This window comes from Anomaloglossus baeobatrachus, chromosome 2 (assembly GCF_048569485.1).
Source record: "Anomaloglossus baeobatrachus isolate aAnoBae1 chromosome 2, aAnoBae1.hap1, whole genome shotgun sequence".
NCBI classification, from domain to species: Eukaryota; Metazoa; Chordata; class Amphibia; order Anura; family Aromobatidae; genus Anomaloglossus; species Anomaloglossus baeobatrachus.
The window spans coordinates 545,896,901-545,917,355 of NC_134354.1; the positions used below are offsets into that span (position 1 = coordinate 545,896,901).

Genomic DNA, 20,455 nt, shown 5'->3' on the forward strand with positions numbered 1-20,455 from the left:
TAGCATTACTGTTTTCTTTGGGGCTCACAATTCCCCATCATTAAGTCTTTGGAGTTTGTGTTCCTGAGCACTTGGGGCTTCCGGGATACTAAGAAAAGGAGCCCTTGGGAAACAAACCTGTGTCTGCACCCTTACACCTTGACAATCCATAGAGTTTGTATGTTTTTGTGTGATTTCACTTGTGTTTTCTCCTACGCTCCAAAAACAATTAATTTTAAATTCAGTTTTAGCAACTATATGGACAGGGACTGTAATATTCCACTTGGGAATATGTTGAAGTTAGATATAATTTAACTTTGTATCACACTTCAATATAAAAGGGTTATTCCCATCATCATGGATGTATACTGTCAAATCATGCTTGTAAAAACACGCATTTTAGAAATTTACCGTCGTGAAATTTGCTTTCATTCTTGAAAAATTACCACTTTTGTTTACAGCTCGCTGTCTAGGATACTGACCACAGCTGCTATCCACTTTGTAAACAGCGCACTCCAGCAATTCTGACCAGTTTTAACCCCTTAAAGCCACCGGGCATTTTGCGTTTTTCCGATTTGTTTTTTTCCTTTCTTCTGAGAGCCTTAACTTTTTATTTTTCCGTCAATCTTGCCATATGAGAGGGCTTGTTTTTTGCAGGACGAGTTGTAGTTTTAAATGAAACCATACGTTTTACCATATAGTGTACTGGAAAACAGCAACAAAAATTTCAAGTGTGGAAAAACTGCAAAAAAATGTGAGCGCACAATAGTTTTTAGGATATTTTATTCACCATGTTCACTATATGGTAAAACTGATGTATCGCTGTGATGCCTGAGGTTGGTGTGAGTTTGTAGACCCCAAACATGAATAGGTTTACTTGTATCTAAGGGGTTAAAAAAATTTCACAAGTTTGTCCAAAAAAAGTGGCGCACGTTTTGCGCCATTTTCCAAAGCACTTAGCGTTCTTTTTTGGGATCTATGGCTCAGTGATTGCTTTTTTTTTTTTTTTGAGATGACATTTTTGATGGTACCATTTTTGCACAGATGCTATGTTTTGATCGCCTGTTATTGCATTTTGCGCAAAATTTGCAGTGACCAAAAAAAAAACCAAATTTTGGCGTTTGGAATTTTTTTGCAGCTACGTCATTTACCCATCAGATTAATTGATTTTATATTTTGATAGATCGGGCATTTCTGAACGCGACAATACCAAATATGTGTATATTATTTTAACCCTTTAATTTTCAATGGGGCGAAAGGGGGTTGATTTCAACTTAGATTTTTTAAAACTTTTTTTTTATTTTACTTGGTCCCTTAGGGGACTATATGGATCAGCAATCTGATCGCTCTTCAATATCTCGAGATCACAGCTACAGTGCTGAGATCTGCAGATATGGTGCTTTACTTTCAATGCCGGCACTATTCCAGCATTGAGAGCAAGTGACTCATGTTACCTACAGGTGTCATCACATGGCAACCACGTGACTTCCAATGGGGGCGGGGTAAGTCATCATAGCTTGTAGACTGTGAGCCCTCGCGGGCAGGGACCTCCGTCCTCCTGTACCTGTCTGTGCCTTGTATTGTTTATGATTATTGTACTAGTCCCCATTTTGCATACCCCTTTCACATGTAAAGCGTCATGGAATATGTGGCGCTATAATAAATAATAATAATGGCTGTGCGCATATATATCTTGCTGCCAGATTTTGGCAGTAAGATGTAAGGGGTTAATAGTCGCGGGTAGAAGCGATTCCACTCACGACTAGCAGGCACACATGTCAGCTGTTGAAATCAGCTGATGTGTGCGTGGATCGCCACAGCAGGCCGCGGGGATTAACCTCACGCGATCCATGACGTACCCAGTACGTCATGGGTCGCTAAGGGATTAAAGCAATGTTAAAGAATTTGTAAGAACTGTGAATGTTCTGATGTCTGGCAGCGGTGGTCGGTCTCCGATGCAACAGAGCGGTAAACAAAAGTGTTCACATTTTCAACTACTTTTGAGATATTAAGCTGTAAAGGGCAAACTTGCTTGCATTAATAGCACTCTGTCCATACCCATTTATGAAGATGGGAATAACTCTTAAGCTATGTGCGCACGTTGCGTACTAGCCCTGCAGAAATTTCTGCAGCGATCTGAAGAGCACATGTGCGCTTTAGATCGCTGCAGAAATGTCCGTAGTGAGCGCCGATTCCATGCGCTCTGCCTGCAGCTCCTGCCATAGACAGAGCAGGAGCTGCCGGCAAAGCGCAGGAAAGAAGTGACATGTAACTTCTTTTTGCGCAGCGCTTCGGCAGTAGCCGAAGCGCTGCGCTCTGAGACGCCACGTGCGCACGGCCCCTGCACAATCTCCATAGACTGTGCAGGGGACGCAGGACGCATGCAGTTACGCTGCGCTGCAAAGCGCAGCGTAACTGCATGAATTTACGCAACGTGCGCACATAGCCTTAATGTCCTCTATGAGAACACTCGGATATAGAAGATACAATAATTAGCTTCCAGAGCTCAACCCATGTATTTTCATAACTCAGTTTCTTTAGTTACTATATTACATGTCTCACACAATGGGATGTGCGATGCTGCCTTCTTTGGATTGATTTTCATTTTATTTCCATGTTCTTCTTGCATAAAAAAAGAAAGTCACAAAAATAAACTTTCCATAGACCTGTGTTTATTTTAAGGATCACAGCTGTACAATCTTCATACATACAGAAGGAAATGCACATTGGCTATACAACGGCATTCAGCTGCATTTCCAATTATAATACATCAAATGCAATGCCACTTAAAATGTACATTTATACAAATTAGGATTGCTTCACTAATACCTTTGACTGTATAAAGCTTGATCTGTGAGAATCATTAATAAACCACTGTTTGGTTGAATAAAAAAAAAAGTTAATTAAAATGGCCTCTTCTGGATTCCAGGCCAGAATTCAGTATAAAATATTTGTCATGTAAAATGTTTGTTTTTTTTTCTTTTTAATTTGCATCTCTAAAAATAAGCAAGTTGTCTTAAATTCAGGCTGTTGGAATAATAATGCAGTCATAGAACATGGGTCACTTTTACACTTCTGCCAACACAAGGGGCATACGGCAATAAGTTACAAAGCAGTGGCTTCAGACAAAAGTCAAGATTTATAGGGATAAACGCTATTACAAAATAATTGAGCATAACTATATGCCATAAAGTAGTGGTGAAAACGTAAAGGAAAACGAGACAATTGGCTGTGAGAAAACTAGTGGATGGACACAGTGCTTTTAAGGGTTTTAGAAGTGTATTAGACATCCACCATAACTGATATGCACTCAGAGTCCCACCTCCTTCAGAAAGGGCCCGACACGAACAGAAGACATGCATGGCATGAACAATAAACCAGCTCACTAGGTTTTTGGACATAAAACATGGGCATGAAGTGCTGTTATTGCTGTCACTATAGCAGAAATATCCCTAAACTTGGGTACAAGAAAAACAAAAAAAGAATGCCATCCTCATCACCTTTACAAGGTGTGTCTGGGCAATAAATACAATGCTTTATTCTTCCCTTGGGAATTGCAAGTCAACTACCTGTTGTATGCCCTCTCTTTTTTCGATTTCTCAAGTGCTTTCCCCATGGTTTTTTCATTTTCTCCTCTACATTCAGGACAGTACCATTTTCCTTTGGGTTTGTGGTTAAGTCCAACACAAGAAAAGTGAAACCATTCTATTGGGCATTCTTCATTATCACAACCAATCATTTCACCATATGAAACTTGGTTACACAGGCAATAGGTCGGCTCATTGGGGTCAATCGGAAGATCGGCAGGAGATGCTTCTCTTTCAGCTTTAGCTTTTGATCTCTTTTTCTTCTTTGATGTTTTTGGCTTCTTTTCTTTGGGTGTTCCTGATGTAAGGTCATCATGGTCATGATTAATGGTAGCATTTTCCCGATTTTCATTGTTCCTCTGCCTCCTTGATCTTTTATTGCTGGTTTTATCAGTCTGTGAGAGTGCCTCATTTTTAGACTTCTCTTGAGTGTTCTTGCTGCTGTTGCTTGTACTGTCATTTAGATCCTGGCATGTTTCAAACAGTTCCACATGACTGTCCACTTGTCTTGTCCTGTTTTCCACAAGTTCTACCATCTGGCTAACTATTTGAATTTTGTCATCACCCAATTCTTGGCTCCGAATAAGTGCTCTCTGAATAAACTGCAGAAGGCGTCTCTTCTGTATTGCATCAGATTCGCGTCTGAATTTTTCATAGTAGTCGTCCAGCTCTTTCAGGATCTCTACAATGACAAAAGTAAAAAGTTAAAAGAAAGTCAATTGTTTGAGATGCCCCACTCCCCTGTATTATTTTGAAAGCCACTGCAAAAGGGAAGCTCTTGACTAGAAGGACCCAGAATGACCATCAACATGTAACGTTTAATAATAAGAAACCACTTTCCCTGGCAGTTCCACTTAAAAGTAAATCACTTTTGGCCAGACTCTCGAACTCAAGATCCTACATTGAAATATGCCTCGTAGCCATTTATTGTGCTTGATAATGTGTGTCAAAATTGCAAGAGCTGTCCTGGCCTTCATTTTCTAACAGATCACTCCTGATTTGTGTTGCATGTTTTCTCTAGGTGTAGTAACCTCCTTTATATGGTGCACAGAGTGCCCATGAGCAGTATTTAAAGGGTTGGCTGGGATTCAGAGTTATTTCTCCATACAGTCCCTGACAGAAGTTCTGTCGCTTATCCATGTTATGTAAATTAAAGCTTATAACCTGACTTTAAATTTATCCATTGGTTTTATAAATTATTTTTTTGAAAGCTGAAACCCTCCCAAATTTGGTTTAGGTTATGAAAATAAAAGTTGCTGCAAAGCTGAAATATTGATCATTTTTTGAACACAGAAAGGTCAGATTTTGGCAATACAAAAGGTTTTGACGCCCACAAAAAGTAATGTGAAATTCAAACAAAACTTTTAATACAAAACATATGTTGCATAACATTGGTGGAGTGAAGTTGTGGTGCTATTAGAGCCATATTTAATATTTTGTGTGACTTCCATGAGCTTGAAGGACTGCATCCATGCGGTTTAACAATGATTCATATAATTTATTGATTAAGTCTTCAGGAATAGCAAAGAATGCAGTCTTACATGCCTCCAAGAGTTCATCTAGATTCTTTGGTTTTGTCTTCCAAGCTTTCTCTTTCATCCTACCCCAAACATGCTCAATGATGTTCATGTCTGGTGACTGGGCTGGCCAGTCCTTGAGCACCTTGATCTTCTTTGCCAGGAGGAACTTTGTTGTAGAGTTGGATGTATGTGATGGAACACCATCCTGTTGCATAATTTAACCCCTTTTATGATTGAGAATGTAAGAGGTAGCTAATACTTCTTGATATTTTAGGCTATTGATATTGCCTTCCACCTTGCAAATGTTTCGCACACCCCCCATACTGAATGTAACCCCAGACCATGATCTTTTCACCACTAAACTGTGTTTTCTGGATCCATACGGGCTCCAGTAGATCTCCTGCAGTATTTGCAGTGGCTGTGGTGTAATTCAACTGAAGATTCATCAAAGAAATCCACCTTTTGCCACTTTCCAGCGTCCATCTGTTTAGCAGGCTGTGGGACTTGGCTAATGCCACACGTTTTTTTAATTGCCTTTTGTTTAGTGCTGGCTTCTGGGCATTGATTCGATCATGGAGGCAATTTCGAGACAGAATCCTACAAACTGTTCTAGTTGACACAGGGACTTGAGGTGACCAGGCCTTTTGGAGCTCTGCTGCAGTGGAAGAGGGGCTGGCGTTGGATTTTTTTTTCTAACCAACAAACGTTCCTCCTGAGCAGTTGTCTTGCGGGGTCTGCCGGACCTGGGCTTGTCAAAAACATCTCCACTCTTCTTTTTAATTCTTTATACTTGACGCTGAGACACATTAAAAAGGTGCCAGCCACCTCTGCAGTGGATCTGGTCTTTAGCCTCTTGGTAATCAAGGCTTTGATCGCAGGGTGGATTTTTGGCATGTTGTCAGAGGTCAAATTGTAGTTCAAGTGAAGGTCTGGGGTGCTGGGTTTCTTTTTTATACACACCCACTAATTAACCGATCCTTTAGTGAGCACAGTTGAGGATGTAAACTAGGATTGGGTGCATTATATGACAAGGCAACAAAACTCTTGTCTTGCCAAATCTGACCTTTGTGTTCATTAAATGATCAATATTTCAGCTTTGCAGCAACTTTATTTTCATAACCTAAACCAAATTTGCGATGGTTTCAGCTTTCAAAAGTGTAATTTATGAAACCAATGGATGAATTTAAAGTCAGGTTATAAGCTTTTATTTACATAACATGGATAAGCGACAGAATGTCTGTCAGGGATTGTAGACTAAGCTTGGTCATTTCTACATCTCCAAAATTATGGGTAAAAACATTTTTTTAAAAAAAAAAAAAAACAAAAAAACACAACAACAGGGAAAAAGAACCCTTTAAAAAGGCATGGTCTCATGTTATTTCTTTAGAAGTAAACCACTCCACTGCCTCCTGGTAGCAAGGCAGTGAGCTTTTGTAAATGAACAGTTTGGTACTGTGACTTGGTCGCTCTAATGGTCTGCTGTGCAGCTAGCAGGGGCAGTTTTGCCTACGTAGCATGGTAGAAGCACAGGGATACTGATGCTGGTTGGATACTGCCAGCTTAAAGTGGCACATGCAGGCTCTAAAGCAGAGGTTCCCAACCTGTGGCTCAGGAGCCATATGTTGCTTGCAGGCAGGAGATGTGTGGCTCACGGCTGTCTGCTATCTTGATGCATTAGCCCCAGGTCTAAAACATGTGAAAAGCAGATGTCCTGAGGATTACTTTTTCTTTTTTGAGTAGACCCACACAAAGTAGATCTAGACACACATATACTGGCTTAAAGCATAACCATTGTTTTAACGCCTTCACTCCCAGCATCCCTCTGAACAGCACAAATGCTGATGATCTGTGAATCCCGGCACTCTGCCGGGATTCACAGGAACTTCATCATGACAGTGACAGGGGTCATCAGCTGACCCCCAGCTGTCATGACAACCCATCGGCACCCTGTGATTGTGTCACAAGGCCGCTGATGACTGGGAATGGTGAGCTTCCCGTCGGCTATCTGATCCACCCCGCCTGTTAGTTGCACATGTTGGGTGATCAGATCAGCCGACATGTGGAGGGAAAAATGTGGGCTTGCTGCTTGAGCCCGCATTAAAAGGGACAGACATTGTCTTGGATGTACAGGTACGTCCAAGGTCGTGAAGGAATAAACACGGGAAAGAGCACAATATTGTAGTTCAGATTTTGCTGCAATGGTTTGCGGGTGCCATGTCACTTTGGCAGAGACCCTGAGGTGCCAGAACAGCCAAAATCACCCACTAGTGACCCCACTTTACAAACTGCACCCCGTAATGAATTCATCCATGGGTGCAGTGAGCATATTGATACCACAGGTATATCACAACATTTTATTCTATTGGGCGATGAACAAAAAAAAAAAAATACACATTTACCACTAATGTTGTTTTAGTCCCAGATTTGTAAATTTCACAAGGATAATAGGTTAAAAAAAAAAAAAAAAGGAACCATAATCTGTTACACAATTTCTTCTGAACGTGGCAATATCCCACATGTGACCGTACGGTACTGTTTTGCGACACCCCAAGGGATCAGGCGGGATGGAGCCCCATTTGATTTTTCGAGTACAGGATTTTCCTAGAATACCTTGTGGAGTATATTTGCAGAGCCCCTAAATGCCATAAAAGCTGAAATCTTCTGAAGGGACTACATTTTGAAAATGACGCCCACCCGGTAATTCATCTACAAGTATAGTGACGATGCAGTCTTTGGAAAACAGTTATGGCGTCAAATGCAGTGAATGTTGCAGAATTAAATTCCAAATAAGCCCTTGTCATGTCCGTACATTGTGACAAGTTCATGCGTCTGGAAACCTGCACCCTGTACATTAAGAGGGTCTCCACACTACAACAATGCCAAACATGTGGACATTAACTGTGGTTTATGCACATTGTGGGGCTCTGAAGGGTGGTGAGCATTTGGAAGTGAAGATTTTGCTGGATTTCTTTTTGGGAGAGAGCCATAGTGCTTTTCTAGAGCCTTTGTGGTACCAATCATGTGGAAGCCCTTTATATTTCCGTTAACAGAACATTTTGGATTAGTTCACATTTATCCTTTAATGTAAGTGCTCAGCATTAAGCAAAGTTTCCATCTACATCTCCAAAATACACGATTCAGCTTAAACCAATGATAGAGCCATTCATTATAATGGAGCAGCAGAGTTTTTCCAGACTCAGTTTGGCCTTTGTTCAGCAATGTCCATCATTTCAAAAGGTGAAGAAAACTGTTGTTGACTGTACTTTTGTGCATGCCTAAAAAGATCATCACCGGACCGCCGGCCAGACAGGACTTCAAAGTGACTCCCTCTGCCTCACTAAAGGTAATTTTCTATTTGGGATTTTGTCAAAAATCACATTTTTCAGAGATTTACAGATAATCCTGGTGTAAGCGCTCAGCGTAGAGGGCAGGATAAATATGAGCAGCGCCATACTATAATCTTTAGGAGAAAGAATGAACAATCAACTGTTGAATAATTGGCTTTATTTATTACTATTTTTTACGCTGTTCACCTTGTGGTATAAGTGAAAAGGTGCCTTTATTCCTCAGGTCTCTATTACAGTGATACCAGATTTTAAGAGGTTTTTTCATGTTTGGCTACCGTCAGGTTGAAAATGCTTTGGGGTTCTTTTTTTTTTTTTTTGCATCACTGTATTTTGAAGGCTATAGTTTGTTTTTTTACTTTTTCTGCAAAAAGTCATATGAGGACTCGTTTTTTGCGAGATGAGTGTTTATTGGTACCATTGCTGGCCACATATTTTGTTAATTGCTTTCTATTCTTTTTGTAAGGCAGGATCAAGAAGAAACAGCTATTCAGGATTTAAGTTTTTATACTGTTCACTGTGCCGTAACAGTAATAAGACAGCTTTATTTACAATGATACCACGTTTAGATTTTTTTTTATGTTCTGCAGTTTTTACACAGTAAAAACCATTTTCTAGAAAAAAAAATAATAGTTTTTACATTGCTGTATTCTGAGAGGTATACATTTATTTTCTTGGTAACTGAGCGGTATTGTGGCTTGTGTTTATTGCAGGCCAAGATGACTTTCAATTATACCACTGTATTTACAGGTGCCTATTTAATCATGTTTTATTCAACTTTATGATGAAAAGAGAGACTTTGGTTATACAACTTTTATTTTATTTATTTATTTTTTTAATTAACGGTGCTCACCAGTGAAGGGAGTAAAGTAGTTAGTTAAAGTAGTGTGACAGTTTTAAAGATCAGGCTGTTCCGCACACAATACCAAATATGCGTTTCGTTTACGTAAAACATTTATTGGTATAATTTCTCTCTTAATTTCCAAAATTAAAAATTTATATATATATATATAAAATATACATTTATATATATATATATATATAATATACATATATATATTATATACATTATATACACACACACACACTGTAGTATCCGGGCGTTGCCCAGGATAGTAACTGTCTCACTCCCAGTCTCTGTCTGTGTCTCTTTTCCCGGTCGGTCCCTTTCCCCATCTATCTTTGTCTGTCTCTCAGTCTCTTTCCTTGTCTGTCTCTTTCCCTGTCTGCCTGGCTTTTTTTTCCTGTCTCTGTGTGTTTGTTTGTCTCTGTCTCCTTCCCTGTGTACCTCTTTTTCTGTCTGTGCCTGTCTGTCCGCCTCTCAGTCTGTGTGTCTGTTTGTCTCTCCACCAACATCATATTACCTCACACATAAGCTTCTTATACTATGAATGTCCTTTGTTACAATAGCAACCAATCATAGCTCCTATTAATAGCCTGTAGCTCGCAGCTCCATTCACTTTAATGGAGGCATGTTTGTTGGAGAGTAACTAAAGCGTGGGGTTAAATTTTCTTGTCAGAACAGTATGACGTTCATTGAGTCACATGGGGTATCTGTGCAAAATTTTGTGATTGTAAATGAGACGGTGCGGATTCCTTTAGCGGACACACACACACACACACACACACACACACACACACACAGCTTTATATATTAGAGAATATATATTTATATTATTTTTCCACTTTTTTTTCTTAGTCCCTATATGGGGCATTACTTTCTATTGTCCTGATCGCTGATATAAATGTATTCAATTAACTAGTGTTATTACACTGTGCGCAGAATTATTAGGCAAATGACTTTTGCTCACATTATAATTTTTATACATGTTGTCCTACTCCAAGCTGTATAGGCTTGAAAGCCAACTACCAATTAAGTAAATCAGGTGATGTGCATCTCTGTAATGAGGAGGGGTGTGGTGTAATGACATCAACACCCTATATAAGGTGTGCTTAATTATTAGGAAACTTCCTTTCCTTTGGCAAAATGGGTCAAAAGAGAGTTGACGGGCTCTTGAAAGTCCAAAATTGTGAGATGTCTTGCAGAGGGATGCAGCAGTCTTGAAATTGCAAAACTTTTGAGGAGTGATCACCGAACAATCAAGCGTTTCATGGCAAATAGCCAACAGGGTTGCAAGAAGCATGTTGGGCAAAAAAAAGCGCAAAATACCGGCCCATGAATTGAGGAAAACCAAGCGTGGAGCTGCCAAGATGCCATTTGCCACCAGTTTAGCCATATTTCAGAGGTGCAACGTTACTGGAGTATCAAAAAGCACGAGGTGTACCATACTCAGGGACATGGCCAAGGTAAGGAAGGCTGAAAAATGACCAACTTTGAACAAGAAACATAAGATAAAATGTCAAGACTGTGTGAAGAAATATCTTAAGACTGATTTTTCAAAGGTTTTATGGAGTGATGAAATAAGAGTGACTCTTGATGGATGGGCCAGAGGCTGATTGGTAAAGGGCAGAGAGCTCCACTCCGACTCAGACGCCAGCAAGGTGGAAGTGAGGTACTGGTATGAGCTAGTATCATCAAAGATGAAATTGTGGGACCTTTTCGGGTTGAGGATGGAGTGAAGCTCACTCCAAGACCTACTGCCAGGTTCTGGAAGACAACTTCTTCAAGCAGTGGTACAGGAAGAAGTCGGTATCGTTCAAGAAAAACATGATTTTCATGCAGGACCATGCTCCATCACATGCATCCAACTACTCCACAGCGTGCCTGACCAGTAAAGGTTTAAAAGATGAAAAATAATGACATGGCCCCCTTGTTCACCTGATCTGAACCCCATAGAGAACCTGTGGTCCCTCATAAAATGGGAGATCTACAGGGAGGGAAAACAGTACACCTCTCGGTACAGTGTCTGGGAGGCTGTGGTGGCTGCTGCACGCAATGTTGATCGTAAACAGATCAAGCAACTGACAGAATCTATGGATAGTAGGCAGTTGAGTGTCATCATAAAGAAAGGTGGCTATATTGGTCACTAATTTTTGGGGGTTTTGTTTTTGCATGTCAGAAATGTTTATTTCTAAATTTTGTGCAGTTATATTGGTTTACCTGTTGAAAATAAACAAGTGAGATGTGAATATATTTGGTTTTTATTAAGTTGCCTAATAATTCTGCACAATAATATTTACCTGCACAAACAGATATCCTCCTAAGATAGCCAAATCTAAAAAAAAAAAAAAAAACCCACTCCAACTTCCAAAAATATTAAGCTTTGATATTTATGAGTCTTTTAGGTTGATTGAAAACAAAGTTGTTGATCAATAATAAAAAAAAAATCCTCTAAATACAACTTGCCTAATAATTATGCACCCAGTTCTGCACTGACAGAAGCCTCTGAGATCATGCGCCTGGCTGATTCCAGAGGACTTCTGTAGCTGGGTGAACCAGAGGACATCATCAGACCTTGGGTCATCATGGCAATGATTGAGCCCAAGCAATGTTGTCGTGAGGGCACAGATTGGACGGGATAGGGAGCACACTCCCTCTCCCAGCCCCCTAAATGCTGGTGATTTGAAATCAATTGTGGCATTTAGAGGGTTAAACAACCAAGGAACTATGTGGGGATTGTCCCTGGTTGTAAGAGCCAGAGTTCAGGTGTGAAGTAAGGAGAGCGTCCTGCAGCAAACGCACAGGCACAGCTCCTGTGCCCGCAAGATCGACACGACATGTGCCAGTTGCGAAGGGGTACATTTTTATTTCAATAAATAATACTTATTTTCATGTGCACTATTGATTTATGAAATAAAACGGTTATGTTTTAAGAAATAAATTAAGTATGGTAAATTGTAGATCAGATGATACTGCCAGTTAAAGGGCTGCTTGAAGCAGGATGCAGCAGGATGGTGGGATTGCCCGATACGAGAATACTAAACGGGGGTAAGGTGGGAACCCCAGGATGTAAGTATACGGTTCGGTGTGATTTGTCAGCTTTGGCTGTTATTATGCCAGTAATGAGGCCTTTGGGTGTGGGAAGGGAGGGTGCGGAATCCACGTGTCATTACTGGGGAGGGGGGGGGGGGGGGCGCCGGCTCTGGATATGGCTTGCGATGGCTTGTGACCGCTTTGAGAGCTGAATATTTCTCTCAATGTAAGAAAAGTTGGGGACCCCTTCTCTATAGAGGTGGCTTGCAGTAGAAGCTCTTTACCTCGGTAATCGGCCACTCAGCGTGCCGGGTGGCCAGTAGCCTAAGCTGGACATTTTCTCGTTAAAGTTCATTCCATTTTTGAGAGCGGATAAGATTTTTATTGGAAAACGTTGACTTTTTGCATGTACTTTGGGGTTTTAACCATGTCAGGCTATGTGCGCACGTTGCGTATTTCATGCAGTTACGCTGCGATCTGCACCGCAGAATAACTGCATGCGTCCTGCGTCCCCAGCACAATCTATGAAGATTGTGCATAATCCATGCCCATGTTCCGTATTAGAACGCAGCGTTTCGGCCGCTGCCAAATCGCTGCGTTCTAAAAAGCAACATGTCACTTCTTTTGTGCGTAATGTCGGTCTCTCTCTCTGTCTATCGGTCTCTGTGTCTCCCTGTCGGTTTATCCCTCTCCCCCCTCTCTCATGCTCACCGATCACTGACCGATCACGGGCGCGGCGCTGCACATCTGTCAGACTGCTCCGGCGGCTTCTCCTGCTTTTGAAAATGCCGGCCGCCCATTATTCAATCTCGTATTCCCTGCGTCCCCCGCCCACCGGCGCCTATGATTGGTTGGAGTCAGACACGCCCCCATGCTGAGTGAGAGCTGTCTCACTGCAACCAATCACAGCCGCGGGTGGGCGGATCTATGTAGTGCAGTAAAATAAATTAAAAAAAAAAAAAAAAACTGCTTGCGGTCCCCCCCAATTTTGATACCAGCCAGGGTAAAGCCACACGGCTGAAGGCTGGTATTCTCAGGATGGGGAGCCCCACGTTATGGGGAGCCCCCCAGCCTAACAATATCAGCCAACAGCCGCCCAGAATTGCCGCATACATTAGATGCGACAGTTCTGGGACTGTACCCGGCTCTTCCCGATTTGCCCTGGTGCGTTGGCAATCTGGGTAATAAAGGAGTTAATAGCAGCCCATAGCTGCCACTAAGTCCTAGCTTAATCATTTCAGGCATCTGAGACACCCCCAATGATTAACCTGTAAGTGAAAGTAAATAAATACATACACCCGAAAAATCCTTTATTTGAAATAAAAGACAAAAAACACCCTCTTTCATTTTATTAAAATCCCCAAAACACCCCTCCAGGTCCGGCGTAATCCACGAGGTCCCGCTACGCATCCAGATCTGCTACATGAAGCAGACAGGAGCAGCTGTACAACACCGCCGCTCCTGTCCGCTCCACGCAGAAACTGAAGTGAGCCGCACTGTCAGCGGAGATGTCTCTCAGGTTACCCGCGGCCACAGGTCTCGGGTGGAGGACTCGAGCTGGCTGCGGGTAACCTGAGTGACGGCACCGGTTATCGCGCGGCTCACTTCAGTCACTCAGATTTGCGGTCATAGGTGAGTCCTTCACCTGTGACCGCAAATCATGCCGCGGCACACGCACAGAGCCGCGCAATCACAATGATGTCGGGTGAAGTTTATTCTGATCGCGCGGCTGTCTCCCGCAGCCAGCCATGTGGTGTTTTTGACATTCCGGTCCCAGTTGGCTCTGCTGCAAGTCTATGGGGATGCAGCAGAGCCGAGTGAGACCGCACTGTCAAAAATGTGCGCTCTGGATGCTTTTCCCATGGCAGAGCAAGCATCCAGAACGCATGAATTCTGCAGGAATGGGCGCACATTGCGTTCTGCCGAATGCGTCTCAGAACGCAGCTTTTCGGCTGCGTTCTGAGACGCACATGCAGTGACTATTTATGCTGCGTAATAGAACGAAACGTGCGCACATAGCCTTAGACTCCAGTTACGGAGTGCACTTGTGTAGGTCGGTTCATTTATAGTAATTTAATAAAAGTGAACTTTTATATATCCTTCCTCGGCAATCTACTATTTTTTTCAGTGATATTACTGAAAAATCTGCAGTTTTAGCTGCAGTGGGTTAGCATGTAGATCTGATCCGTTCAATGGGGCTAATCCTTGTGTGGCTACGTGCCATAGTATTAAAAAAAAAAAAAAAATCTGCAGATTCTGCATAGAAACTGGACAAAAAAAAAGTGACATTTGCATTCCTTCAAGGGGTTTACAAGCCGAGAACCTTATGAATTGCAATGCATCTCAGTTCACAATAAATGCAAGTTTGCAGACCAATTTTCAGAATATGAATATATTATATATATTTTTTTTATAAAAAAGCAGGAGTACATTTATGTTTTTGACTAGAAATGTAAGCAGCTGTATTGGTATTTGACTAACACTTCATAGGTACGATAATGGCACTAAATGGATTATGAGCCGCAGAGATTGTCGTCCTGCAGCCAATACATAGAGCATCAGACATCTGATCATCTGATTACAGACCTGCCGACAATGCCAGAGGACGTGAAAAACAAAAGCCACTTGTCCGGGGAGCGTACATTTAAGCCTTGAGAAGTTAAAGCTACTTATAACCAAGCAAGCGATAATGCAGATAAATGTAAGAAATTGCTTATTGATGTAACCCCTTTTCAGATTCACAGGAGGTCACATTATGGCCATGGTCACGGGTTTGTTGTGAATTTTCCAAGCAATACAAGTGAAAGGGATCTAGAAAATCCCACCCACACATTGCTGAGAAAATCTGTATGGAATTTAGGCCATGTTCAAATCCACTATCCATCTCAATTTCATTATTTATCCCCATTGGCAATAATGTTTGAAAAGCTAAGTATGGCAGTAAGTTTTAGAAAGCATTTTCTAGTGAGCTGACATTCCCCTTTAACCACTTAACAACAGCAGCTACACCGGTATTAATGGAGATCATTAAGGGGCCTTAAGCCTGCTTTACACGTTGCAATTAGTTGTACAATCGCATTTGCGATGTGACACGCCCAGGTTGCATACGGGATCTTATGAGATCGCACGTACGTCGTTCATTTGCTGTCACACGTGCGTTAGTAGTCTATGTTAAATTGATCAATTTTGTGTGCGATCCTTTAGATCATGTGTTCTGTGACGTATGCATTGGGCACCCTTTTTTTTTATTTATTGACTTGCCAAGCGTGTGTAATGTGTAGGGATGCGTTTTAACTATGTCATCTGCCATTCAGCTCTGCTACATGGCCGCTGACAGCAGACACAGACAGCCATGTAGCAGAGCTGAATGGCAGATGACAGCAGACACAGACAGAGCCGCACTGTCAGAATGAACTCGGGTGAACTTCATCCGACTTCATGGTCATGCTGCGGCTCTGTCTGTGTCGCGTCCTGATTAGCGGTCACCTGTGAAGGACTCACCGGTGACCGCTAAACTCCTGAGTAACTGAATTGAGCAGCCCTCTCTCATATACTCACCGATCCCCGGCGCGGCGCTGCACGGCGTTCACACTGCTCCGGCGGCTTTTACTATTTTGAAAAAGCCGGCCGCCCATTAAACAATCTCGTATTGCCTGCTTTCCCCGCCCACCGGCGCCTATGATTGGTTACAGTGAGACACGCCCGCATGCTGAGTGACAGGTGTCACACTGCACCCAATCACAGCAGCCGGTGGGCGTGTCTATACTGTGTAGTGAAATAATTAAAAAAAAAAACGGCGTGCGGTCCCCCCAATTTTAAAACCAGCCAGATAAAGCCATACGGCTGAAGGCTGGTATTCTCAGGATGGGGAGCCCCACGTTATGGGGAGCCCCCCAGCCTAACAATATCAGCCAACAGCCGCCCAGAATTGCCGCATACATTAGATGCGACAGTTCTGGGACTTTACCCGGCTCTTCCCGATTTGCCCTGGTGCGTTGGCAAATCAGGGTAATAAGGAGTTATTGGCAGCCCATAGCTGCCAATAAGTCCTAGATTAATCATGTCAGGCGTCTATGAGACACCTTCCATGATTAATCTGTAAATTACAGTAAATAACACACACACCCGAAAAAATCCTTTATTAGAAATAAAAAACACAAACATATACCCTGGTTAACCACTTTAATCAGCCCAAAAAAGCCCTCCATGTCCGGCGTAATCCAGGATGCTCCAGCGTCGCTTCCAGCGCTGCTGCATGGAGGTGACCGGAGCTGCAGAATACACCGCCGCTCCTGTCACTTCCACACAGCAACTGAAGACAGCCGCGCGATTGGCTGAGCTGTCACTGAGGTTACCCGCTGTCACTGGATCCAGCGGTGGCCGCGGGTAACCTCAGTGACAGCTCAGCTGATCGCGCTACTCACCGCCGCTCCTCTCACCTCCACGCAGCAACTGAGGTGAGTAGCGCGATCAGCTGAGCTGTCACTGAGGTTACTCGCGGCCACCGCTGGATCCAGTGACAGCGGGTAACCTCAGTGACAGCTCAGCTGATCGCGCAGCTGTCTGCACTTGCTGCGTGGAGGTGACAGGAGCGGCGGTGTATTCTGCAGCTCCGGTCACCTCCATGCAGCAGCGCTGGAAGCGACGCTGGAGCATCCTGGATTACGCCGGACATGGAGGGCTTTTTGGGGCTGATTAAAGTGGTTAACCAGGGTATATGTTTGTGTTTTTTATTTCTAATAAAGGATTTTTTCGGGTGTGTGTGTTTATTTACTGTAATTTACAGATTAATCATGGAAGGTGTCTCATAGACGCCTGACATGATTAATCTAGGACTTATTGGCAGCTATGGGCTGCCAATAACTCCTTATTACCCCGATTTGCCAACGCACCAGGGCAAATCGGGAAGAGCCGGGTAAAGTCCCAGAACTGTCGCATCTAATGTATGCGGCAATTCTGGGCGGCTGTTGGCTGATATTGTTAGGCTGGGGGGCTCCCCATAACGTGGAGCTCCCCATCCTGAGAATACCAGCCTTCAGCCGTATGGCTTTATCTGGCTGGTTTTAAAATTGGGGGGGGACCGCACGCCTTTTTTTTAATTAATTATTTATTTCACTACACAGTATAGACACGCCCACCGGCTGCTGTGATTGGGTGCAGTGTGACACCTGTCACTCAGCGTGGGGGCGTGTCTCACTGTAACCAATCATAGGCGCCGGTGGGCGGGGATAGCAGGGAATACGAGATTGTTTAATGGGCGCCGGCTTTTTCAAAATAGTAAAAGCCGCAGGAGCAGTGTGAACGCCGTGCAGCACCGGGGATCGGTGAGTATATGAGAGAGGGGGATAGACTGACATGGACAGAGAGTGAGGGACAGAGATAGTGACCGACTGACAGAGATTAGTGAATGACAGACATTGTGAGGCGCTTCAGAACGCAGCTTTTCAGCTGCGCTCTGAAGCGGACCTTTTTTAAGCTGCGGTGCAGAGCGCACACCTGCGCACATAGCATCAGACACCAAAATCGTATGAGGGATGTCACACGTTACAATTGACTAGGTTCGTGCAACAAAATGCTCAATTCTAGACAAAGATACAATGTGTTTGCGATCAACGGTTTTGCGTTCAATCCTGATCGCACGTAGCTGTCACACGCAGATACCTCACAAACGATGCCGGATGTGCGTCACTTACAACTTGACCCCAACGACGGATTGTGAGATATATTGAAGCGTGTGTAGCGGGCTTTAATCTTAAGGCCACTTCACACATAAAGAGATCGCTAACGACATCGTTGCTACGTCACAGTTTCTGTGACGAAACAAGGACTTCACTAGCGATCTCGTTATGTTTGACACATACCAACGATCTTCCCCCTGCTGTGAGATCGTTGGTCGTTGCTGAATGTCCTGGGCCATTTTTTGCTCGGAGTCCTGCTAGGCAGGATGGATCTGTATGTTTGACACCTACCAACGATCTCGTTAACGACCTAGATGAGATCTTAAAAGTGTGACACGTAGGTGTGTAGTTGTGTCATCTTTTCCGCGCCCCCTCTGCACCGATTGGTTGGCGCTGAGAACAGTAAGCAAACACTCGGGAAGGGAGGAGGGATGAATCCGGGTGCAGATGCAGCTTTGATCCGAAAAGCAAGCAAGCAACCAGGAACAAAGTACGAACTTATCCTGGTGGAGTCGCAGGTTCTATCCTCAAAGCAAGGCTCAAAAAGGGACAAAGGATGAAGCAATACAAAGTTGCCTTCTAGGCCGGCCACCTAATCAGAAAGCAGTATTGGCCACCAAATCGGAGTGGAGGGGTGTGGAAAAGGCGACGCATATGCACGCCTATGTGGCTTACAGGGTCAAACACTACGCCCCTATTCGAGGTCGGAATCGTTACATAGCTGCTGTGTGACAGGGTCCCAATGACCAACGAGATCATTATACAGGTCGCTGCATCGTTACGAAAGTCGTTGGGAAATGACTGTGTGACATCTCACCAACGATTTAACATCGATCCGGAAACTGTCGTAGTAACGATCTCGTTATGTGTGACTGGACCTTTAAACACCATAAAAAGCAGTGCAGAAGATTAAGTAAATAGCGCCCCTTGACGGGTAAAAATGCCACAGGAGTCGACTACTCATGACAGCTGACAACCTGTGGAAATGGTCTTGTTTGGTTTTCGAACCGAACAGGGTCAATTAACCCCTTAGACACCACTGTCAATCACAACAGCAACATCTAAATGGCTAAAAACAGACCAAGGTCTCCTTTAATTCTACTGGAATTATAGGTGGGGGGTTCCACATTAATGTTTGGGCAAACTATGGGTGGGGGGAATCTGCACTTCTAAATCTAAATAGCCCTCTTCCCTTCTGAGGCCCAGTGTGCCTACACAGTGTGAAAATAAAAAAAAAAAAAAAATAAAAATGACACTTTCGCAACCAAAATGTTAGGAAATTCTGTGAAGCATCTGTGGGGTCAAAAAGCTTAATACAACCCCGAGTGAAGTCTTTTTTTTCGGGGGGGGGGGGGGGAGGGGGGTCTAGTTTCTGTTGTGGGAGTTGATAGTTCTGCTATTTTGGCACCTCAGGGGCTTCTGCAAATGCAACATGGTGTCGGCAATCTATTCCAGGGAAGTTTATGATCCAAACACTCCAGCGGCCATCTTAGCCAATCAAAATAGCAATCTCCATGGAAGGGGCATGTGAAGTGTATGGTCACTTCAGTCACAGGGAGGAGGGTCACTAAAAGTACTCAAACTGTCTGTTATGCTCTCGTTACTTGTCATTTAAATTATGATGCAGTGGACCATCCACATGACCGCTAAAGGCCATCAACGGCCTCAGTGCTTCCACTACTGACAACTGGAGAGGCCAGTAAATGGCTGCAGTGCTCATGTGGCTTCAGATGGTGTTATCATTGCAGGACAGGTAAAGATGCTTGGATGGTGTGGTGTATATATATTATATTATATTATATAATACATATATACAAGTGTAAAATTTCTATTAGGTTACTTTTTCAACCACCAAAAAATATATAAAATTTAAAGTGAATGTGTTATGAGAAAATAAACTATTGCTTAAAATCAAGTCTGTGTTAAATGCATTTTTTGGGGCATTTTTTTTTCCTGTGCCACAACCTGGCCACTGAGGGTTGTTTAGACTATTTCTTGATGTTTCCGGAAATACACGAGTAAATTAGCCACAATTAACAGACGATGATGCTATCTTTTATATTAAGGCTGCTTTCACACATCTGATTTTTGCAATGCGGCTCCTTGCGGCCCGTACGTTTGACGGATGCGGCTTGATACTGAGCATGCGCAGTGCAAAAAACCCGCATCCGGCGTCCATAGGCTTGCATTGTAAATTGCGCCGATGCGTTTTTTCACCGCACAAAAACCGTGCCAGGCAACGTTCCATCCGGCGGCCGCATGGGCTAAACATGCCGCATCCGGCAAAAAACGGACGCAACGCAAGGCCATGCGGCACAATACGGCGCTAATGCAAGTCTATGCGGAAAAAACGCATCCGGCGGCAAAAAAAAACAAAAAACCCACGGTTGCGTTTTTTCTGCAAAGCGCCGTATTGTGCCCGCTCAGCAAAAACTGGATGTGTGAAAGCAGCCTAAAGCATATACCAGGTGAG

General features: G+C 43.2%; 1 protein-coding gene across 2 annotated transcripts in view; it reads right to left on the reverse strand.

Moving 5' to 3' along the window:
- Positions 1–2,631: 2,631 nt before the first annotated feature.
- ING1 (inhibitor of growth family member 1) overlaps positions 2,632–20,455 on the reverse strand; it is a 39,736-nt gene continuing 21,912 nt past the window's right edge. For both annotated transcript variants that reach the window (XM_075336666.1, XM_075336667.1), the window contains exon 2: positions 2,632–4,248. In XM_075336666.1, the coding sequence (XP_075192781.1) occupies positions 3,545–4,248 (704 nt within the window). In that variant the 3' untranslated portion in view covers positions 2,632–3,544. The remainder of the gene's footprint in view (positions 4,249–20,455) is intronic.